Source organism: Gymnoscopelus microlampas, assembly GCF_963454915.1.
Source record: "Gymnoscopelus microlampas genome assembly, chromosome: 21".
Taxonomy (NCBI): Eukaryota; Metazoa; Chordata; class Actinopteri; order Myctophiformes; family Myctophidae; genus Gymnoscopelus; species Gymnoscopelus microlampas.
The window spans coordinates 44,658,276-44,678,188 of NC_139958.1; the positions used below are offsets into that span (position 1 = coordinate 44,658,276).

The 19,913-nt window shown below is 39.9% G+C and overlaps 2 protein-coding genes across 2 annotated transcripts in view; one reads left to right on the forward strand and one right to left on the reverse strand.

Moving 5' to 3' along the window:
• LOC311037002 (secretory carrier-associated membrane protein 1-like) overlaps nucleotides 1-19,913 on the reverse strand; it is a 302,700-nt gene that overhangs the window by 106,141 nt on the left and 176,646 nt on the right. The gene's annotated exons all lie outside the window — the stretch shown is intronic.
• Nucleotides 13,359-17,437, forward strand: s100z (S100 calcium binding protein Z; the record flags this gene model as incomplete). Its single annotated transcript, XM_084047325.1, has 2 exons — nucleotides 13,359-13,499; nucleotides 17,276-17,437. 2 exons carry the CDS (start codon nucleotides 13,359-13,361, stop codon nucleotides 17,435-17,437), a joined length of 303 nt encoding a protein of 100 aa, XP_083903451.1.

Genomic DNA, 19,913 nt, shown 5'->3' on the forward strand with positions numbered 1-19,913 from the left:
TTTACGTACAGTAATACTGCATGTACAACAGTAAATATATATTGTTTTCACCAGTAGTTTTCTAACTGTGTTGTCATCTAGTAAGAAAATCTTCTCAAAAAGACAAAGAGGATGAAGGTGTTGAATATGAGGAGATTGGCATCACTGCAAATGAAATGAAAGTCTTACATCAACTTGGTGAGTGATATTTATATTCTCATCCGACTTTAATATATATATATATATTATAGTAGGCCTAGCACAGAGAGAACTAGAAAAAGTGCTCCTCGGAGCACAGGTCTCCGCCAGGTCAGGTAGGTTATTGTGGCCTCCTGGTGGCGCTATAATAGGCCAATGTGAAAAGGGTGGCATTTCTTCTTAGGCCTTGCATGGCAATCGGACAGTACTTTCATGTTTTGAGGCATTTTGTTAAAAAAAAATGTTTTGCTAAATTAGACCTCCTGGTGGCGCTATAACAAGCAAATGTTAAAAGGGTGGCATTTGTTCCTCAACGTAGTGCGAATGTGCGTGCAAAGTTTAACCGCAATCGGACACTGCTTTGCAACATTTTGTTCAAAAGGGGCCACTCCTGCAAACTGTCAATGTCAATCTTAGCCAATGAGGATGGAATATGAAAAATCTAACAGATCCGTCTTGATCACATGACTATAAAGAGCATGTGTACCAATTTGCGTGAAATTTGGATAAAATCTGAAGGAGTAAAATCCAACAATGTGTTTTACATAAGTTTGCCTCCTGGTGGCGCTATAAAAGGCAGATGTGAAAAATGCAGGGCAAAGGTTTTTCCCTGGCCTCTAGAGAGTGTGCATACAAAGTTGTACACAGATCGGTGCAGTTATAGGTAAAAACACGAATCGGCCTGTTATAGCGCCACCATGAGGCTGATTTGAAAAATTTCATGTGGCATTTCTTCCTCTGCTTAGTGAGAATGTGCGTGCAAAATGTCACGGAAATTGCATGCTGTGTTCATGATTTGAGGCATTTTGTTCAAAATGGAGCACTCCTGCAAACTTTTGAAGCCATTTTTAGCCAATCAGGATGGAATATGAAAAATCTGAAAAATCTGTTTCGTTTAATGACTATAGAGATACTGTGTACAGATTTGTGTGACGTTTGGACAAAATCTGTAGGAGTGCTGTCAAAAAATGTATTTTGCTAAAAGTGGCCTCCTGGTGGCGCTATAATAGGCCCATGTGAGAAATTTTGGGCAGAGGTTCTGAATTGGCATCCAGGGAGTGTGTGTGCACAGTTTCACTGCGATCAAGCCAACGGTGCCAGAGATTAGCTGGTCACAGACAGACGGACGGACGGACGGACGGACGGACGGAGGGTAAAACCTACTCTCTCGCCATGCCTTTCGGCCTGGCGGAGACAACAAATTAGTGTGTCAAAAGAAACTATAGGATACCAGGTAAATAATGAACCTAACATCTGTCTAAACAACTATGCTATCTAAATCACATTATGTACATGTGTTGTCAAGCAAAATATGTACTGTAAAATAATTGTGTTTTGCAAAAAGCCAGGGAGTGTGTGTGCACAGTTTCGCTGCGATCAAGCCAACAGTGCCGGAGATTAGCTGACACACACACGCACGCACGCACGCACGCACACGGACGGACGGACGGACGGACGGACGGACGGAGACAATAATTAGATCTTTTTGATTATATAGGAGAAAACTAACAGTTTGTGGATAAACAGTTGTTTGACATGTTATATCTTGTGCTTGTCTTCTCTTGTCACATTGAAAGCAGGATGCAGGTCAGAGACAGCAGAGGTCACTCTGAACGATGCAGGAAGTACTTCCTCCTTGTCTCATGATGTCATCCATGCTAAGGAAGTGACCGTGGTCCTCAACCCACAACCTCACCACACCAACACTCAACATGCAGGAAAGTTGGAGCCACTGTTACACCGTTATGTATAATAATAATAATGATAATGATAATGATAATGATAATGTTGTAGCGCCACCATGAGGCAATGTGGAAAAAATTGGAATAGAGGTTCTTCCTTGGTCTAGTGGGAATGTGTGAGTGTGCGTGCAAAATTTCCCGCCGATTGGTCCAGCGTTTCTTGCGGCATGTCATTCAAAACGGGCCCCTCTCGCAAACGTTGAAAGCCAATCATAGTGAATGGAATGTGAAAAATCTGACAAATACGTCTTGATCACATGCCTACAGAGATAAGGTGTACAAATGTGGGTGAGGTTTGGCCAAAATCGGTTTGGAGTTGTAGCAAAAACTGTGTTTTGCAAAGAATACTCATAGTGGCGTTGATATTGTCAGGTGGAAATGGGCGTGGCCTACTTTCACAAGGAAATATGTCATATATTGAAAATAAATTATTTATGTATTTATTAACACATCGGGTGCCGATCACGGTCTGAACCGTGTTTTCAGTCTTTTTTTTTTCTCGTTTTTCTCCACACGGGCGGGGCTAGAGCAGCTCTGGGAGTGCCCATTGTATTCCTGAGAAGGAAGGGCCAGATAGATCACCGGAAACAAAAACATGGCTTCCATCCGCTTCCTGTCTATTTCCTTCTTTAAAACGCCTATATCTCCGAATCTGTTTCCGGTGTGGAAAACCGGTCATGCGCGGTGTGCGATCCGTCCCCGTTGTAACTTGCGAGTGAAATGTTATCGATCCAGGCTGTAGCCAGGGTCATCGCTCAACATGAATGGATGCTTTTTTTTACGTGGATTTGCTCGTCGCGGAGTCTAAAGCTTTAAACAGCAAAGCGCAGTCAATGGGGAGAATGCCCGCACCCACGGTAAGTTGTTATGAAAAAATGCTGGCACCCGATGTGTTAGATAATACAATGATGGAAAATCTAAGGGTGGGGCTTACTGGTCAAAGTGACCTCATGAGTCAAGGCACATGTGTAAGCAAGTTTCATGGTTGTAGGCCAAACGAGGCATGACTTATGCCTGTTCAAATTTTGCATTATCAAACGATTTTTATAGTGCCCCGCTTTGGCCAGTCGGAGTAAGATTGGTGTCAGTGCTATTTGGAATGACCCTCCACCATACTGCAAAGTTTCATACAAATGTGACTCTGTATTTATAGTTAGGGGCTTAATTTTTTCACTTAAAAACATTTCACCATGATTAGTTTTTGATATTGTTTCAAAGTTTGTGTGTAGAAAGTTTCGTGAAGATTGTTCAAAAATCCCAGGAGAAGATAGATTTGAACTGTTTGTCATATAATTAAAAATGGTGGGAGATCTAAAGGTCAGAGGTCAAAGTGGCAAAGTTGTCCGGCATGAGGAGACGCATATTATGTGTATTGTTCAGAGTTTGCATTTTCAATTGATTGCTATAGCACCACTGGTCAATGGTTGCGAGTTTCACTGCATGGTTAAGCCAGAACTTCAAAAAGAAGAATAGAAACAAAAACAATAGGGGTCCTACGCACTACGTGCTTAAAAATCCCCCCTAAAAATATTTAAATATTTTTAATGATGAGATTAAATTAACACAATACAATTCCGGACATTGTCTAAAGTCACAAAAAGATTATTGAATAATATTATTTGTGTGTGTGTGTGTGTGTGTGTGTGTGTGTGTGCGTGTGTGTGTGTGTGTGTGTGTGTGTGTGTGTGTGTGTGTGTGTGTGTGTGTGTGTGTGTGTGTGTGTGTGTGTGTGTGTGTGTGTGTGTGTGTGTGTACAGATGCAGTGATCTATGAGGTAAAGGATCCACAGGCGGTGTATGATGATGTGGACACACACCCTGACATCACAGCTGAGCTCCAAGATGACCCCCAACCTGGAGACCCCCTACAGCCACTTACGAGGAGACTAGAAGTATTAGCGCCATTAATATGTCATGCGTTTCTTTTATTTTTGGTTGTTACCTTGCTAAACTCTTTACGTCTCTCTTTCTAACACACACACACACTTAGCCTTCCTAACATGCTGTATGACGTAAAGCCATGCACACATAGAGCCATGCACACATAGAGAAGCCAATCACAGCCAATCACAGCCATTTCCATGGCTTCCATTGTCTTCTCCAGTCCTGATGGCCCATGCCCCTTTGAGATGTGATCGATCGATCGATCGATCGATATATAGATTAGGGTGACCACCTTCAAACAGGTCCATTGAGGGACAGATGAACCCGTTTCGCGGGACATCGCGGGACACATGCATGCGTGCGATTTTTTTTTGCGGCCCGGGTGGATTGGGTTCGTTTTTTTCCAGTTTTTGGTTTCTTTATTTCGGTTTTAGGGTTAGGATTAGGGTTAGGTTAGGGTTATGTCATTTAATTCTTATTTTTGCCTGATTTTACGCGGACAAGGGTCCAATTTCGGGACTGTCCCGCGAATTTCGGGACGGGTGGTCACCCTAATATAGATAGATAGATTTCTGAATCCAAGTACCCCCTTAACTTGACCACCACATTTAATTTCATAATAGAAAAAAATCCTTATCAACAAGAATTTATAAAGACACACATTAGCTATGTTGGCTCTTTTTTTTGTTTATATATTTTTATTAGAGAAAATTATAAGTACATAGTTACAGAGGTACAGGTGTACATTTGTATTCCCTTTTTTGTTGCTTTTTTCCCCTTTATCTCTGTATACATGGAGAAATGGTAATAATAATAATAAAACGTTTGATTAATAATATTTTTTTTAAAAGAATAGAAGAAAGAAACGACAGCAGACTGAGCGACAATAGCAAAGTGAATAGCGGTATCCGTGTGTGTGGTTCTTTGGGTGTATTAGATGTTGCAGTTATTGCATGGTATGAGGATTTAAACTTACAATGTTAGTAAAACTATTGAAGCACAGTAAAACAGAACAAAATTGGTAAGGATAACAATTTTAAAAAGTGAGAAAATAAAAGAGAAAATACAAGGAAATAATGAATGGAAAGAAGAGAGATACAATTATAATAAAAAAAGACACGGTATAGGGGGGAGGGGGAGGACGGGGAAGAGGATGGGGGGGAGGGGGGATTCAGTCAGGAGGTAATGTTTGTAAGGAACTGAAATAGTTAATAAAAGGGTTCCACAAGGAAAAAATGAGTGGGGGTGCCCTTAACAGAAATACAATTCTTTTCCAGCTTGAGGAAAGACATGAGGTTCTTTAGCCACATAAAGATGGGTGGGGCCTTAGAAGATTTCCATTGCAGTAAAATACGCCGTCTTGCCAGGAGAGATGTAAAAGTTATTATGTCTAATTGTGTAGAATTTGTCTGGAGGGGGACGCTTGAGACCCAGAATATTGCTATGACAGGGTTTATCTGTATTTCAAAGCCTAGAACCTTTGACAGAATGGCAAAAATAATCACACCAGAATGTATTAAGTATGGGACAAAGACTGCATGGGGAAGTGTGACATCTTTCGCATTGATCTGTAATAGATGGGTATAAATCAGATAGACGGGATCTAGAGTAGGGAACTCTGTGAAGTACTTTGAACTTTATGAGTTCTAGTCTTGCACAGGGAGTACTTGATCTTATTCTGTTTAAGGCTTCATCCATGCACTGGTTTGTAAAGACTACACCGAGTTCCTACTCCCAAGCCGCTCGGACCTTGCTAGCCGGCTGGTAGACAAAGGCCATTAGTTTCTCATATATATTCGATATGAGGGATATCTGGTTGGGTTTCAGGGTCAAAAGGTCTTCCCATTCCTGAATGGGAGGGGAAGAAGAATAAGAGGGAAAAAGGGAGGAGACACAGTGTCGAATTTTAAAGTAGCGAAACAAGCGATGTGGGCAAATACAAATCTGGGAATACATCTGAGAAACTATAAAACGTACGTACCGTCTTTAAAAAGATCTCTGAAACATTTAATTCCTTTATTCTGCCAGGCAATATATGTAACATCTTCAAGAGATGGGGGAAATAGGTGGTTCCTCGCTAAGGGCATCAGAGAAGAGGGTGAAACAAATCTAAAATGGCGCCTGAATTGGATCCAAATCTTAAGCGTGGAGCGTATAACAGGGTTGGGTGTGATTTTGGAGGGGTTTATTGGTAATGAGGAGGGGCGAGCCATAGGGGAAGGTGAGGAGCTTGGCAGCGCCTCCAGCCTGCACCGGGGAATAAAGCCAATAAGACGAGCTGATCAGTAATAGAGCATAAAATTGGGTAAGACAAGGCCACCATTGAATTTGAATTGTTGCAATACATTCACATTCATCACTCTGGGTGTCTTCCCATTCCACAAGAAGTTAGTAATGATTTGATCCACAGATTAAAAAAAAAATGTTTGGGGAGAAACAGAGGGATACACTGGAACAGAAAAATAAATCTGGGCAAGACGTTCATTTTGACCACGTTGATTCTGCCTAGGAATGATAAGAACAACGACTTCCACCTTTGTAAGTCTGCTTTGAGTTGGATGAGTAAAGGGGCATAGTTAGCAGTGTAGAGAGAGGCTAAGGTTCGGGTTGCGTTGATCCCCAAGTACCTAAACCCTGGTCCCTGACGGACTGAGTTTAAAGTGGATCTCAGATTGTGAAATTAAAGGGATATTTCACTTTCAAAAAAACTTTGGGTCATTTTATAGTCTACTCAGGCTTTTGTGAGCCCCCCAGACCGTTTTTAAGTTGCTTGATTCATTATTTAGATATTTGATATTCATTTTATCAGACACGCCCCCTTCCTATACAAACCCATTATAACTTCAAACTCCATTTTTAACATGTTAGATTCATCAAAAACACCCGTCCTTTTTTCTGGTGACTCTCCCTGCCCTCCTAATACGCGAGGGGGCCGTGTTTTTTCGATATTTTTTTTCATTTATTTTTAATATATTTTTTTGAAAATTTAAAAAAGTAAATACAATAAAAACATTAAATAAAATAAATGAAAAAGGTAATCGAAAAAACACGGCCCCCTCGCGTATTAGGAGGGCAGGGAGAGTCACCAGAAAAAAGGACGGGTGTTTTTGATGAATCTAACATGTTAAAAATGGAGTTTGAAGTTATAATGGGTTTGTATAGGAAGGGGGCGTGTCTGATAAAATGAATGTTAAATATCTAAATAATGAATCACACAACATAAAAACGGTCTGGGGTGCTCACAAAAGCCTGAGTAAACTATAAAATGACTGAAAGTTTTTTTGAAAGTGAAATATCCCTTTAACAGAGCGGGTGGGTTTATGGGGTAACATTCACTTTAAAGAAGGTTTATTTTGTAGCCTGAAAAGGAGCTGAATGTGTCCACAATAACGAGAGACAGGATCGGCGGGATGTTGGCTCTTGTGAAGATAGCGTATGCCTCCATGATATGAGACTTGGTTGTATTTTGTTGATATTGTAAATATTGTATTTTTTTTAGGGCTTAATATGCATGGTATTGTAATTTTGTATGACAAGTATACAAATCTAGAGTGCAGTATCTGATTTTTTTGTGTGAAAATTGAGTTAATATGAGCTAAAATTAAATGTCTGTTTTATCTTGTGATAAAGTCTTCAAAATGTATTTTTTTTTTCAAAGCCCTGATGAAAACCTATGTTTGTATATGTAACAATATGTAATTGTGTTGTGTTTGTAAAAAACATTAGCAGTTCAGTTTAATTTCTTCTTCAAGTTGGAATTTATTTTACAGTTTAGCTTGTTCCATGATGCATTTCTTATTATACTTTGAATATATATATTTTTTTAATTAATAGCAGTAGTAGTATCATTAGTATTATATTAACCTTTTTTTTTTTAAATATCCATTTTAATAAAATATATTATATCTACATCAAACGTAGTTGTTATTGAAATAAGTTAACATGTTTTTATAATATACATTAGACAACTTGTAGATCGGCTGTTTTCACTGTATATATATTTTTTTATTTAAAGAAAAAAACACTGAATTTACATGGAAAACATGGAGTTTTCCCTCTCAAATGGATGATATTATGTAAATGAATGCCCTACTGCATACAAGAGTGTTGCACAAAAGTAGTGAAAATAGCGATCTACAAACTTTAGTGGCATTGGTTAAATATTTATAAAAACAAAAGACAGATTTAAAATTTGAATTCCGTTCATTTTAAGTGTTATGTTTGATGTGTGTCAAATCACTTACCAACGTAGAAATGAAAATCGCGTGACTCCACAGATCCCCCTATCGACCCCCACCGTTGGCATGATAGTAGGATTGTGGATATCCCAAATTCGCCTATTTTAACAAATGCAAAGTCTGTTTTTTTGCTTCTAGTACTCATTGTTGAGTCCCATGATAATGTAACAGGCGCTAAAACTCCGAGAAGCTAACGGCTAATAACAGAACGGACTAATGCTGGGGCTGCTTATCTCTCTGCATGGCAGCCCCAGGTTGCCAGGTCGGGAGAGAAACCGGCAACCAGCATTAGTCCGTTCTGTTATTAGCCGTTAGCTTTCGGGAGTTTTAGCGCCTGTTACATTATCATGGGACTCAACAATGAGTACTAGAAGCAAAAAAACAGACTTTGCATTTGTTAAAATAGGCGAATTTGGGATATCCTATCGGCTCCCATTTTGCCAACGGAGGGGGTCTGGAGACAGTGCGACAGGGGGATTCTTCGACTCAGTCAATGGCCGTTCCTACGCTGGTGAGTGATTTGAGACACATCAAAGATACAACTTAAAATGCCCGGATGCCTCCTTTAAACACTTTCACTTTCAAAATACATGTTTTTATTGTAAAATAGCAGCTCTGCAAGCTGACAACGATGCAACATGTGAGCTTGTAGATCAGCTATTTTGACTTGTTTTATGCGACAGTAGAGTATTCATTTATGGGGAAAAAAAACAATGTTGAAATATGGAGATACAAGGTTTCTATGACAACACTGAGTTGTAAATATACTAGAGTTCACGCAGCGCCCACTTGGCAGGGCAGATCACTAGTGTAGCGTCATGAGGGCCAGTGGGGCCATGGCCCGGTTAGTGAAGCCCCTGCGTGCCACGTATAGCTGGCCAAACTCCTCCTGAGCCAAAAAAAATAAATAGGAAAACTCTTGAAAGTGCGTTAGTGTTAGCCGCATGCTAAAGGCTCATGTTAAGCACCCTTGGGAAGTAAGCAGTGAAATACAACATACGCTATCACAGTAGTGGACATAAACATGCGTTACATTAGTAGGAGGCTGTACAGTTAAAGGAGTAGTTCACATAAAAAATATGACTTGTTTTCTATCAGTTACACACCCCATGAAGCATTGAATTCATGGAGATTTTTTTCTCTCGCATTCCTCAGCCAATAATTTGATTTAATTTGAAAATTAAAAAAAATAAATACAAAAAAATAAATAAATGAAAAGAATTATCGGAAAAACACAGCCCCCTCACCTATTAGGAGGGCAGGGTGAGTCACCAGAACCAAGGACGGGTGTTTTTGACAAATCTAACATGGTTAAAATGGAGTTTGAAGTTACAATGGGTTTGTATAGGAAGGGGGCGTGTCTGATAAAATGAATATCAAATATTCATCAAATATATATCAAGTATAATAAATACTGAATCGAGCAACTGTCTGGGGGGCTCACAAAGGCCTGAGTAGATTATAAAATGACCAAAAGTCTTTTTGAAAGTGAAATATCCCTTTAACAGACAGTACAGTCGGTGGTTCCATCACACATTACCCTTTCTTTTCTCTTAAAAAACATGAAAATAAAAATGCCACGAACATGGACATATGGACATGCCTTGCTACGGACATACGGTATTTGTCCATGTGTACAGACACGATGAACTCTGATGATATTGCTGACAGAGGAAATGTTTCAAATAATAATAATATATTATAATATAATATAATACCATAAGCTATTAAAACACAAGCATTACTGAGATGTAGTATGTGGTAATTCAATAATAGTGTGTGTGTGTGTGTGTGTGTGTGTGTGTGCGTGCGTGCGCGTGCGTGCGTGCGTGCGTGCGTGCGTGCGCGTGTTGGGTTGTGGGGTCGTTACAGTCCAGTCTTTGCACAACATTGTATCGTTAGCAGCTGTAAGGGAAACTGTTTCGTCAGCTTCAATAAATGGAAAATGGTTTTCACTCTGACAGTAGCAGTGGCTGGAAAAAATGTTGCAGTCGATCTAATTTAATAACCAGCGTCCCTCAGGTGAAGCAAGCTGCCCTGCTATTCTCCATGGATCTCTACACACTCCATGATGCTTAATTTAGACCAAGCATAGCAGATCTACAAGTTCGCAAAGGTCTCCCTAAACTAGATAAGATGTGATCCATTCCCTTGATATGTTATTGATAAATAAAAAAAGAAATGTACAAGCTCTCAATGCGTCACATTGCGATGCGTTGTGAGCTTGTAAATCATTATTTTCCATTCTAACATTAAAAAAAAGAAAAAGTTGTTAATGAAAAGTTTGGGAACCACTAATCGTCTAACTCAGGGGTCTAAATGTCGAGCCAAGGAGGACCCACTAGCTGACAGAAAGATTAAGCAGGGACTCCCCTCTACATACAATTGGTGGATAATGATCATCTATTGACCTTTCGTGGAAAGTGCATTCACGTTTTTTTGTTGTTGTTGTTGTTGCCTGGTATGGCTCATTATCATTCATGAATAAAATGTATCCAGTAGAGACGGGACGATAACCGTTATTATCGTTCATCGTGATAAAAAAAAAACGCTCACAATAATTGTATTGCAGAGATTTTAATTGATTGTGAAATTGTCCTCCGTCATACACTAGGCTGAATTAGCTTTTCTTTAGCTGCCAATTCAGCATCATTTAAAACATTTGGTACGCTCTTATTTCACTCTACACTAATCGATTCGCCAAAACATTTACGATCTACAAGCTTGTTGCAATGCGTTGTGAGCTTGTAGATCAGCTATTTTTGGCGAAAGTTCCCCCCCAGAATAGGGACGCTGGTTGGTTCAAGAGGTTGACAAAAGTCGCATTTTAAGTTTTAAGCATATTTTCATTATCGTGATAATATCGTTAATCGTAATTCTTTTTGCCACAATCATCGTCCCATCCCTAGTATCCAGCAACTTGACATCAATGTGGCCTGGACCTCTGGCGTAGCGGTCCAGGCACCTGGGCACAGTGTTGCCTGACGGCCTTTGCTGCATGTCACTCCCCTTTTCTCTCTCCCTATTTCCTGTCAGCCTACTGTCTTATCAATAAAGGCATACAAAAGCCACCCAAATTTTGTTTTTAAGAGTATGACATCAATATGTGAGACTTCAGGTAGTTAGGAAGGTTAAAGCTATTACTAGTTATAGAACATTTACCACCTTTTGCCATCAGGTTGACGGGAGCCTACACCAAGGGTTCCCAAACCTTTCAGGCTGTGACCCCCCCAAAATAATCATATTTGAACTATATTTGAACTGGGAACCTAGTTCCACTATTCATATTTTATAATTTGGCCAATGTTTGACCATTTTTATAGTATAGTTTGTTGGTTACTTTTGACATAGCAATGGTCTAATATATATTTTTTAACAGGTATTAAAAAGGTCTAAATTGTCACTTTAGAAATGTGCCGATACCCTGTATACACTTTTTGTTTACTGTTGTGTGAGACAACAATGTTGCACATTAAGCTAATCATCTGGGAACCCCCTAAAATCATTTCCCCCAGTTTTGGAACCACTGACCTACACAGTAACAAAGTTGCAAGCTGGAGCTCAGAGATCATTTCCTTGTCATTTCCATGTCATTTCCATGTCCCCACAAATATAGGCAGTTTGAACAAATAGGCCCTACCTCAGTTCTGCACATAAGCAGTGATGCCTCTCCCAAAGGATGGCTGGTAGCCTTCTATTTTCCTCTCTCTGAGCCGTGGTGTGTACATGTGTGGTATTGTCTGATTGTCTATGTATTGTGTGATTTGTCTGTGTATCGTGTAATTGTTTATGATATTGTGTGTCCTGATGGCTGCTTGGTGCAAATTGAATTTCCGCAAGCACAATAAAGAATCTATCTACTGTATATAAAATTGTGTTGCAGATTACCCACTTATTAAACCTTCATTACTTAGTAAACTTGCTTTTTCCCCTCTACACCACATCTCTCTGTCAAAAATAGCTGATATACAAAGCTCACAACGTGTTGCTGCGTGACGCGTTGAGAGCTTGTAGATCGGCTATTTTTGGCGAATGTTTCCCCCAGAATAGGGATGCTAGGGTCCAAGTGGTTTATGTAAGAAATGTTTTTAAAAACTGCAGCGTCCCGTAGTAACTCTAAAGACGAGCTATATTGAAAGATAAAACCCTAACCCTAGCCCAAAATAATATTTTAAATAGTGTTTACATGGATATGAATGCATAACAAGTCAGCTATGAGGTGGGGGAAAAAAGAGTATTTTGGGCTGAGTTAAATCATGGGTCAAATTTGACCCGCTAACAACAAAAGTGTCAGCTTTTCTAACACAATGCAAGGTTTAATTCAGTCATGATTTAGGCATTGACGCAAAGATTTGAATGCTTGGAACCGACATGGGACCTCGCCAGGGTTACGCCGGTTCAGAACGCGCAGTTTGTTTTTCACCTGGATAGGAAGGGAGTTGCCATGGAATTGATTACCTGTGGAATTAATTATGCTTCCACAGACACGGTAGACGCAGTAGATAGAAGGGCTTACCACTAATAGCTCATCCTCACATCGTCACAAACAAGCCAGGCTGAAGGAACATTCACCACAATTACACAGAACTCTCACAAGGTAAGACTATCTGTACGCTACTAACCCTAACTATCTGTAATCTATACTATACCATTACCAACCCTTTGATCGTAGGAACAGAAGGACATAGCCTGGCATTAGGTTTTGTAGATCTAACCGGTTGCTGTAAGTGATATTTCTTTGGTTAAAACAAACTTTTGGTTAAGAAAAAGTTGAAGCTCTATATTGTGATAGTAATCATTGCTATTCAGTGACGGGGGGTCTCCCTGTCTCTTTAAGACCGGGAACGCATCTGTGTGTCATTTTAAGATTTACTTGGCTATTCAAAAATAGCAGATATACAAGCTCATAGCGCGGCACCGAGCGCGGCACTATGAGCTTGTAGATCTGCTATTTTTAAAAAATCTTGAAAATTTGTGCAAATCTTTGAATATATATTTTTAAAGCGAACATTTGTAACTCAAATATTTGCTTCTGGGGGTCCCTGGAACAAAATATTTGTTTATATATTTTTTTATATATATTTATATTTTTTAAACTGTTAGGATTTAGAAAACATTTTTAGAATCGGCCTCAGGTCTAAATGTGTGTGTGTGTGTGTGTGTGTGTGTGTGTGTGTGTGTGTGTGTGTGTGTGTGTGTGTGTGTGCGTGTGCGTGTGCGTGTGTGTGTGTGCGTGTGCGTGTGTGTTATGATGAATGTATTCTTTGCCCTTTTTCCTCCAGAATTCCGTCAGGTCGGTGTATAGTAAACCTCTCAACATGCCCACTAAGTTAGAGGGAGCGATGGACGCGATGATCACAGTGTTCTACAACTACTCTGGAAAAGAGGGAGACAAGTATAAACTGGACAAGGGAGAGCTGAAGGAGCTGCTCACCAGTGAGCTCACCGACTTCCTGACGGTACGCTACGATATGCAACACTTATTCTAAATCCAACCATAACGTTTATTTATGGTAATATATATCCAACGTTTTTTCTAAATCTAACCCTTCTTTATGGTAATGTATCCATTCCACACTTATTCTAAATCTATGGTAATATAGATATGGTAATATTGTAGAATTAATATTCGGGAAAATATGGCATTTTTTTCAGGATTACAGTATAGACCAATTATTTGTTTACTAACATTGAGCCTGGACGCACAGGTGATTGTTTCACGCAATCAATTCCCAACCTGTTTCGGGGTGCACTGGTTTCAGCACACCCCAACCCCCTCTTGTGTGTGTTGGCTAGTGAGACGCGTCCTAACGAGACCTGATATAATGGGTTTCGTTGCGCGCATACTGGCTGCACGCAGCCAGTATGACGTCGTCTGTTAAGGGGTCTATATCTTCAAAACAAGTTCACACATGTAGTGCAACAAGCTGCATTTATTGTTACAAATCTATCAGATCTACAAGCTCATTGTGACCTGCGTTGTGACCATGCAGCAACTAAGTACATTTACTCAAGTACTGTTTTTAAGTAAAACATTTTTGTTACTTTTACTTTACTGGAGTATTTCCAATTTTCAATAATTGTGCTTCTACTCCATCTTATGGCAAATATTGGACTTTTTGCTCCTCTACAATTATTTGAAAATTTTAGTTAGTAGTTACTTTGTATTGGATTTTGATAATTATTACAAAACCACTTCAGATCTATATATGGCGATTTGAAAACAAGCTGTGAGCTTGTAGATCGGCTATTTTCAAAGGATTTTTATACATTTTACACATTTGAAAACTTGTGAAATGGGACCTTCTGCATAATGACTTTTGGTATTTGAAGTACATTTGGATGCCGATAGCCTACTTTTGTACTTTTACCCAAGTAAAATGTCTTAATACCGAACTTGTACTTGTAACAGATTATTTCTACGATAGGGTATTGATACAAAGTGAGTACTTCTTCCATCACTATGGTCGTGACCTGCAATTTTCAGCACGTGACTCCACCCTCATTATGACTGAGTGCTAAGGGGCTTAGAGGCTTCTAGCAGTGGTGGAAAAAGTAGTGACATTTTTTACTTTAAGTAAAAGTATCAATACCACAATGTAACACTCCATTACAAGTAAAAGGCCTGTGTTCAAAATGTTACTTGAGTAAAAGTACAAAAGTATTGGCATCAAAATATACTTAGAGTACCATAAAGTGAAGCAGATCTACAAGCTCACAACGCGTCACATTGCGTTGTGAGCATCATGAATATTTTCAAATAGCCTTAGTGTAAAATAGGACTAAAGTGGTTAATGTATGTTTTATAATATAATAATTTATATCTGCAAAGTAACTAGAAACTAAAGTTTTCAAATAATCGTAGTGGCGCAAAAGTACAACATTTGCAACTTTACATTTGAGATGTAGTGGAGTAGAAGTAAAAGTACAGAGCATTGTAAATACTAAACATGCCTCAAAACCGTACTTAAGTAACGGAGTAAATGTAATTAGTTACTTTACACCACTGGCTTTCTAGACATCACAAAGAGAGCCAGCCCTGTCTGTGGTAGAGGCTGTGTGGTTCTCCTGTGGATTGAAGCCTCAGGTGTATCGGTATAGGACTTCACCGTCCAAATATAGACACCATGTGACGTCATCCAGGGTCGCCATGGTGATGTCGCCACCTGGTCCCTGAGAACAAACAAACAGTCCCTTAACCCGCTAACCGCTTCCAACCCGGCGGGGGGTCCCTCAGGGGGTCTGTACTGGGGCCCCGCTCCCTTTTTCCTCCCTCTACATCACATCTCTTCGCCGAAAATAGCACACCTGCAAGCTCACAACACCATGCAATGTGAGCTCAATCTTTGAAGATTTCCGCCTGTATGCTCAAAATAGGGATATACTGTATTATTCCTTGATCACTTTATTAAATTAAATTTAAACTAGAAAAATGTGCTCCTCGGAGCACAGGTCTCCCTCCGCCAGGCGAGGTGGTAAAAGAAAGTGCTGCTCCTGATTAATTCTGTCTTACCTATTTATATTACATATTGTGATGTCACATGAAGCTTGACCAATGTTAGGTGTTCACAGACGGACGGACACACACACACACACACACACACACACACGGACGGACGGAGGGTAAAACATACTCTCCACCATGCCTTCGGTCTGGCGGAGACAATAAATGCACAGTTTTGAGTGTCGGAGAATCCCGTTAATTGTTCATTAAATGAACAATAAATGTTCGTTTCCTTTTGGCAGATGAGTGGTGTTTTTTTTACTATTTTGTCTGAAGTTGTTTTTGGTTAATTTGGTTATTCAATAGTTACAGTAATAGTATTCATTACTATAGAGTGTCTGATCACTAACAGGGGTCTCCCTGTCTCTCCAGTTCTTTAATAAACAGAAAATAATTTCTCCTTTCTTTTTCCTTCTTTTTTAAACAGTATTACAGTTCTGTTTGTTTATTTATTTAATCAATCACTTTTATCCTGTACATCCCGATAGGATAAAATGAGTACCAACCTGAACATGTATGTTTTGATTGAATATTAGGCAGGAATGTAAAAAAACAGCACAAGTACAGTTAAAACACTTTGTCTAAAAGGTCTGTCCAAAAAAATCAAAGAGGGATTCCCTCTTATAAAAAAACAGGGCAGCATTATGCTCTGTTTCAACCTGATACTGAGTTATATGTGTCTAAAACTGGAGGTGCGCAGAGCCGGATGGCTATTCGGCCAGATCAATGGTTCCCGAGAACCCCCAAAACACCACGAATATCTGTGTATCTGCCGGCCCATGGGTCTGAGAAAGATGCAGAAGTTCTCTGCGTGCGGGAGATTGTATGCACCGGCTTCCCTGACCGGCCAACCCAAACCGGCGGGTTCACGGATTGGCCGAGATTCGCATAACCTTTGTGCCACATAGTCGATATAAATGAAACAACTTGCATCGTTGCCGACATGCATGGCCCCAAGTAGGCCGGCGCTGCATCCTAGTACAGTGGTTCCCAAACATGGGGTGTGCAACATTGTTTTCTCACTCAACCGTAAACAAACAGTATCTGCACATTTATAAAGTTACAATTTAATTATTTTAAGACCTTTTAAATACCAAATAGGCCAAATTGTCAAATATTACCAATGAAAGAGGCAAACATTGTGAAAATAGACGATCTACAAGCTCACAACGCCTTGCAGGGTGAGGCGTTGTGAGCTTGTAGAGCGGCTATTTTCACAATAGGCTCTATTCACACCATATTATCACTTCCTTCACAGGTGTTGCCAATGATACTAATGAAGGCTCTGTTCCATTTAGTGTAGCACAGTGGTTTCCACGACCCCCATAACTCTGAGAGTGTACAAATGGAACCAAATGGACCCTTACGGGTCCATTTGGTTCCATTTGTACACTCTCAGAGTTACACACCTGTAAGGGGCCATTTGGAAGGTTTCCAGTGAGCCAACATGCACAATATCAGCACCCTGACTCTGTTTGACCAGAATGGAACAGAGCCTTCATTAGTATCATTGGTAACACCTGTGAATGTCTTCATAATGTGGCTGCTGTGAATAGAGCCTATATGCCTACAATTCCAAGTGCTTGTCAGGGTGGGCGGGTCCCCAGTTCAAATATGATTATTTTGAGGGGGTCGCAGCCTGAAAATGTTGGGAACCCTTTGTCCCATATGTTTTAAATCTGGGATAATGTGACTTGACGTTAACGTACCGTATGTTTTTTATGTTTGCAGTCCCAGAAAGACCCCAACCTGGTGGAGAAGATCATGAACGACCTGGACTCCAACCAAGACAACGAGGTGGATTTTAACGAGTTTGTGGTGTTAGTGGCGGCGCTCACCGTGGCCTGCAACGATTTCTTCCAGGAGCAACAGAAGAAGAAGGAAAAGCAGTAGATTTTCAAGACCAATTTACACTTTGTCTTAACGATGCGGTCGCTCGCCGGAAATAGCAGATCTACAAAGCTCGCTCACAACTTGCACCTGAAGATACTCTGTGCCAGAGACCCCGATACATGAGTTATGTTTCAAATTGATTCACAATCTGTATACATTTTTCAAGATTTTTCAAAAATAGCCAATCTACAGCCAAGTATAAAATATGGTTAACATGGTAAAACTGATTGAGATGCTATATTATTAACTCATTTCACTGGGGGCCCCCAGGAACCTCCCTCACGGACCCTTGCCGGACCACACTTTGAGAACCACCTGTTGTAGAGCTTGTAGATCTGTTATTTACGGTGTGCAAATAAGTATGAATCGGTCTCCACAGTTCAATGAACCAAGCGTCTAATACTTCTATTGTTATGAGCGTTCAACACATGTACAAGTTATCATGAGATTAAGAATTAGCATTTTATATTCCCATGTCAGAAGATAATTTGACCAGTATTTGTAGACAGAGGTCACGAATGTGTCAATATTCACAGAGAAATGTGTCGTAAGCGAGACCTGTCCGTGACCATGTCCATGGCAAATTTGGGATTTTTGAAGAGGAAAATACAATAAAAAACGAAAAGATGTTTTTTTAAAACAGATCCAACAATGAGCAACCGAAATTGGCTTCCATCATATTTGGAACCGGTTCCAGAACTGTTTTTATCACACTGTCAGTGCTTGTATGTGGACTTCATGTCTGCTCTGCAATAGGCTCTATTCACAGCAGCCATATTATGAAGACATTCACAGGTGTTACCAATGATACTAATGAAGGCTCTGTTCCATGCTGATATTGTGCATGTTGGCCCACTGGAAACACTCTGTTACACCAGTGGGTGTAACAGAGTTGCGGTCCAGGGACCCTCATGGGCTTCCAAATGGCCCCTTACAGGTGTGTAACGGGTCCATTTGGTTCCATTTGTACACTCTCAGAGTTATGGGGGTCGTGGAAACCACTGTGCTACACTAAATGGAACAGAGCCTTCATTAGTATCATTGGTAACACCTGGGTGCGTTCGAAAATACAGCACTGAGCGCACTGGCCAATACGAACTAATAGGCGAGTGTGCTCCGGTGCGTAATTTCTGAACGCACCCCCTGTGAAGGAAGTGATAATATGGCTGCTGTGCATAGAGCATATTATGATACCGATGGTTCTCTAACTTTTTAATCTCAAGGATCACCACAACTCTGAGAGTGTAGAAATGGAACCAAATGGACCCTTTCCAAAATGACTTTTTTTCTATCACCCCATGGAGACTTGAAGTCATGCATTTTTATTTATTTTTTTCGCATTCCTAAGCCAATAATTTGATAACCAGGAGCGGTTCCGGTAGGAGACACAAAGACTCTCCTTTGTGTCTCCTACCAGAACCACTGACTATACCGGTCTACTGGTCATCAAATTATTGGCTTGGGAATGTGACAAAAAAAAAATATATATCCATGAATTCAAGATGGGGTCCATGGAGATGGAGTGACTAATCATTTTTTGGTTGAACTATCCCTTTAAGGAACCGGAATTGTTAAAATCCCAAAGGATCCCAAACCTAATTATAATGTTCTTATTGTGTTCATGTGATGTTTGATGAAAATACTTATTGAAATCCCAGTCTTCATGTTTTGTTCTGGATAGGTAGGACACTGATTTAATAAATGTAGAATTACTAGTGTTTTGTAACGTACTGTATAGGCACATTAGCATAGACACTATGGCACATTAGCAGTCAACTAGTACACATTTAGGGTATGTCTTTCTGGTAAGATTATCTACCGTTCATTTTGCATGTCTGTGGTAACAAATACAGTTTGATGAAAATGTCCATCACGAGGCGACGACTGCTGTTTATAGGCCAAATCAGCATGTTTATAATCAAACAGAACTGGCCCTGCCAGCGATAACGTATGGCAAAATATAGTGTAACTCATTTACAATATCTGACTGTCCCCCATATAGGCTATAACAGGGGTGCACACACTTTTTTTTTGAGAACCACTGATTATAGTTTTTCAGAAAACTGTTAGAATTTGGACGACAGGCCTCAGGTCTTAATGGGGTAACCCATGTAGACCTGAGGCAGATTCTAAAAACACCTTCTAAACCCTAACTAGTTTTCTGAAAAATGTATATCTCTGTCGGGCGGAAACTTCACATGTCCAATACTGTAGCAGATCTACAAGCTCAAAACGCGGCACGCTTTCGAGCTTGTAGATCTGATCATTTTGAAGCTTTTGTGTGACACTGTAGTATGATCAAGTATGGTGTTAATTTAGGGAAAAAAAGTTAGAATATGGAGATAAGAGGTTTCTGCCCGACAGAAACAATATATAGCTCATACAGCACATAACAAAATCTAAAATGACACAGACGCTTTCCCCGGTTGAAAGGTATAACAACGTATAGGCTATCCAGATCTAAATGTGAACAATG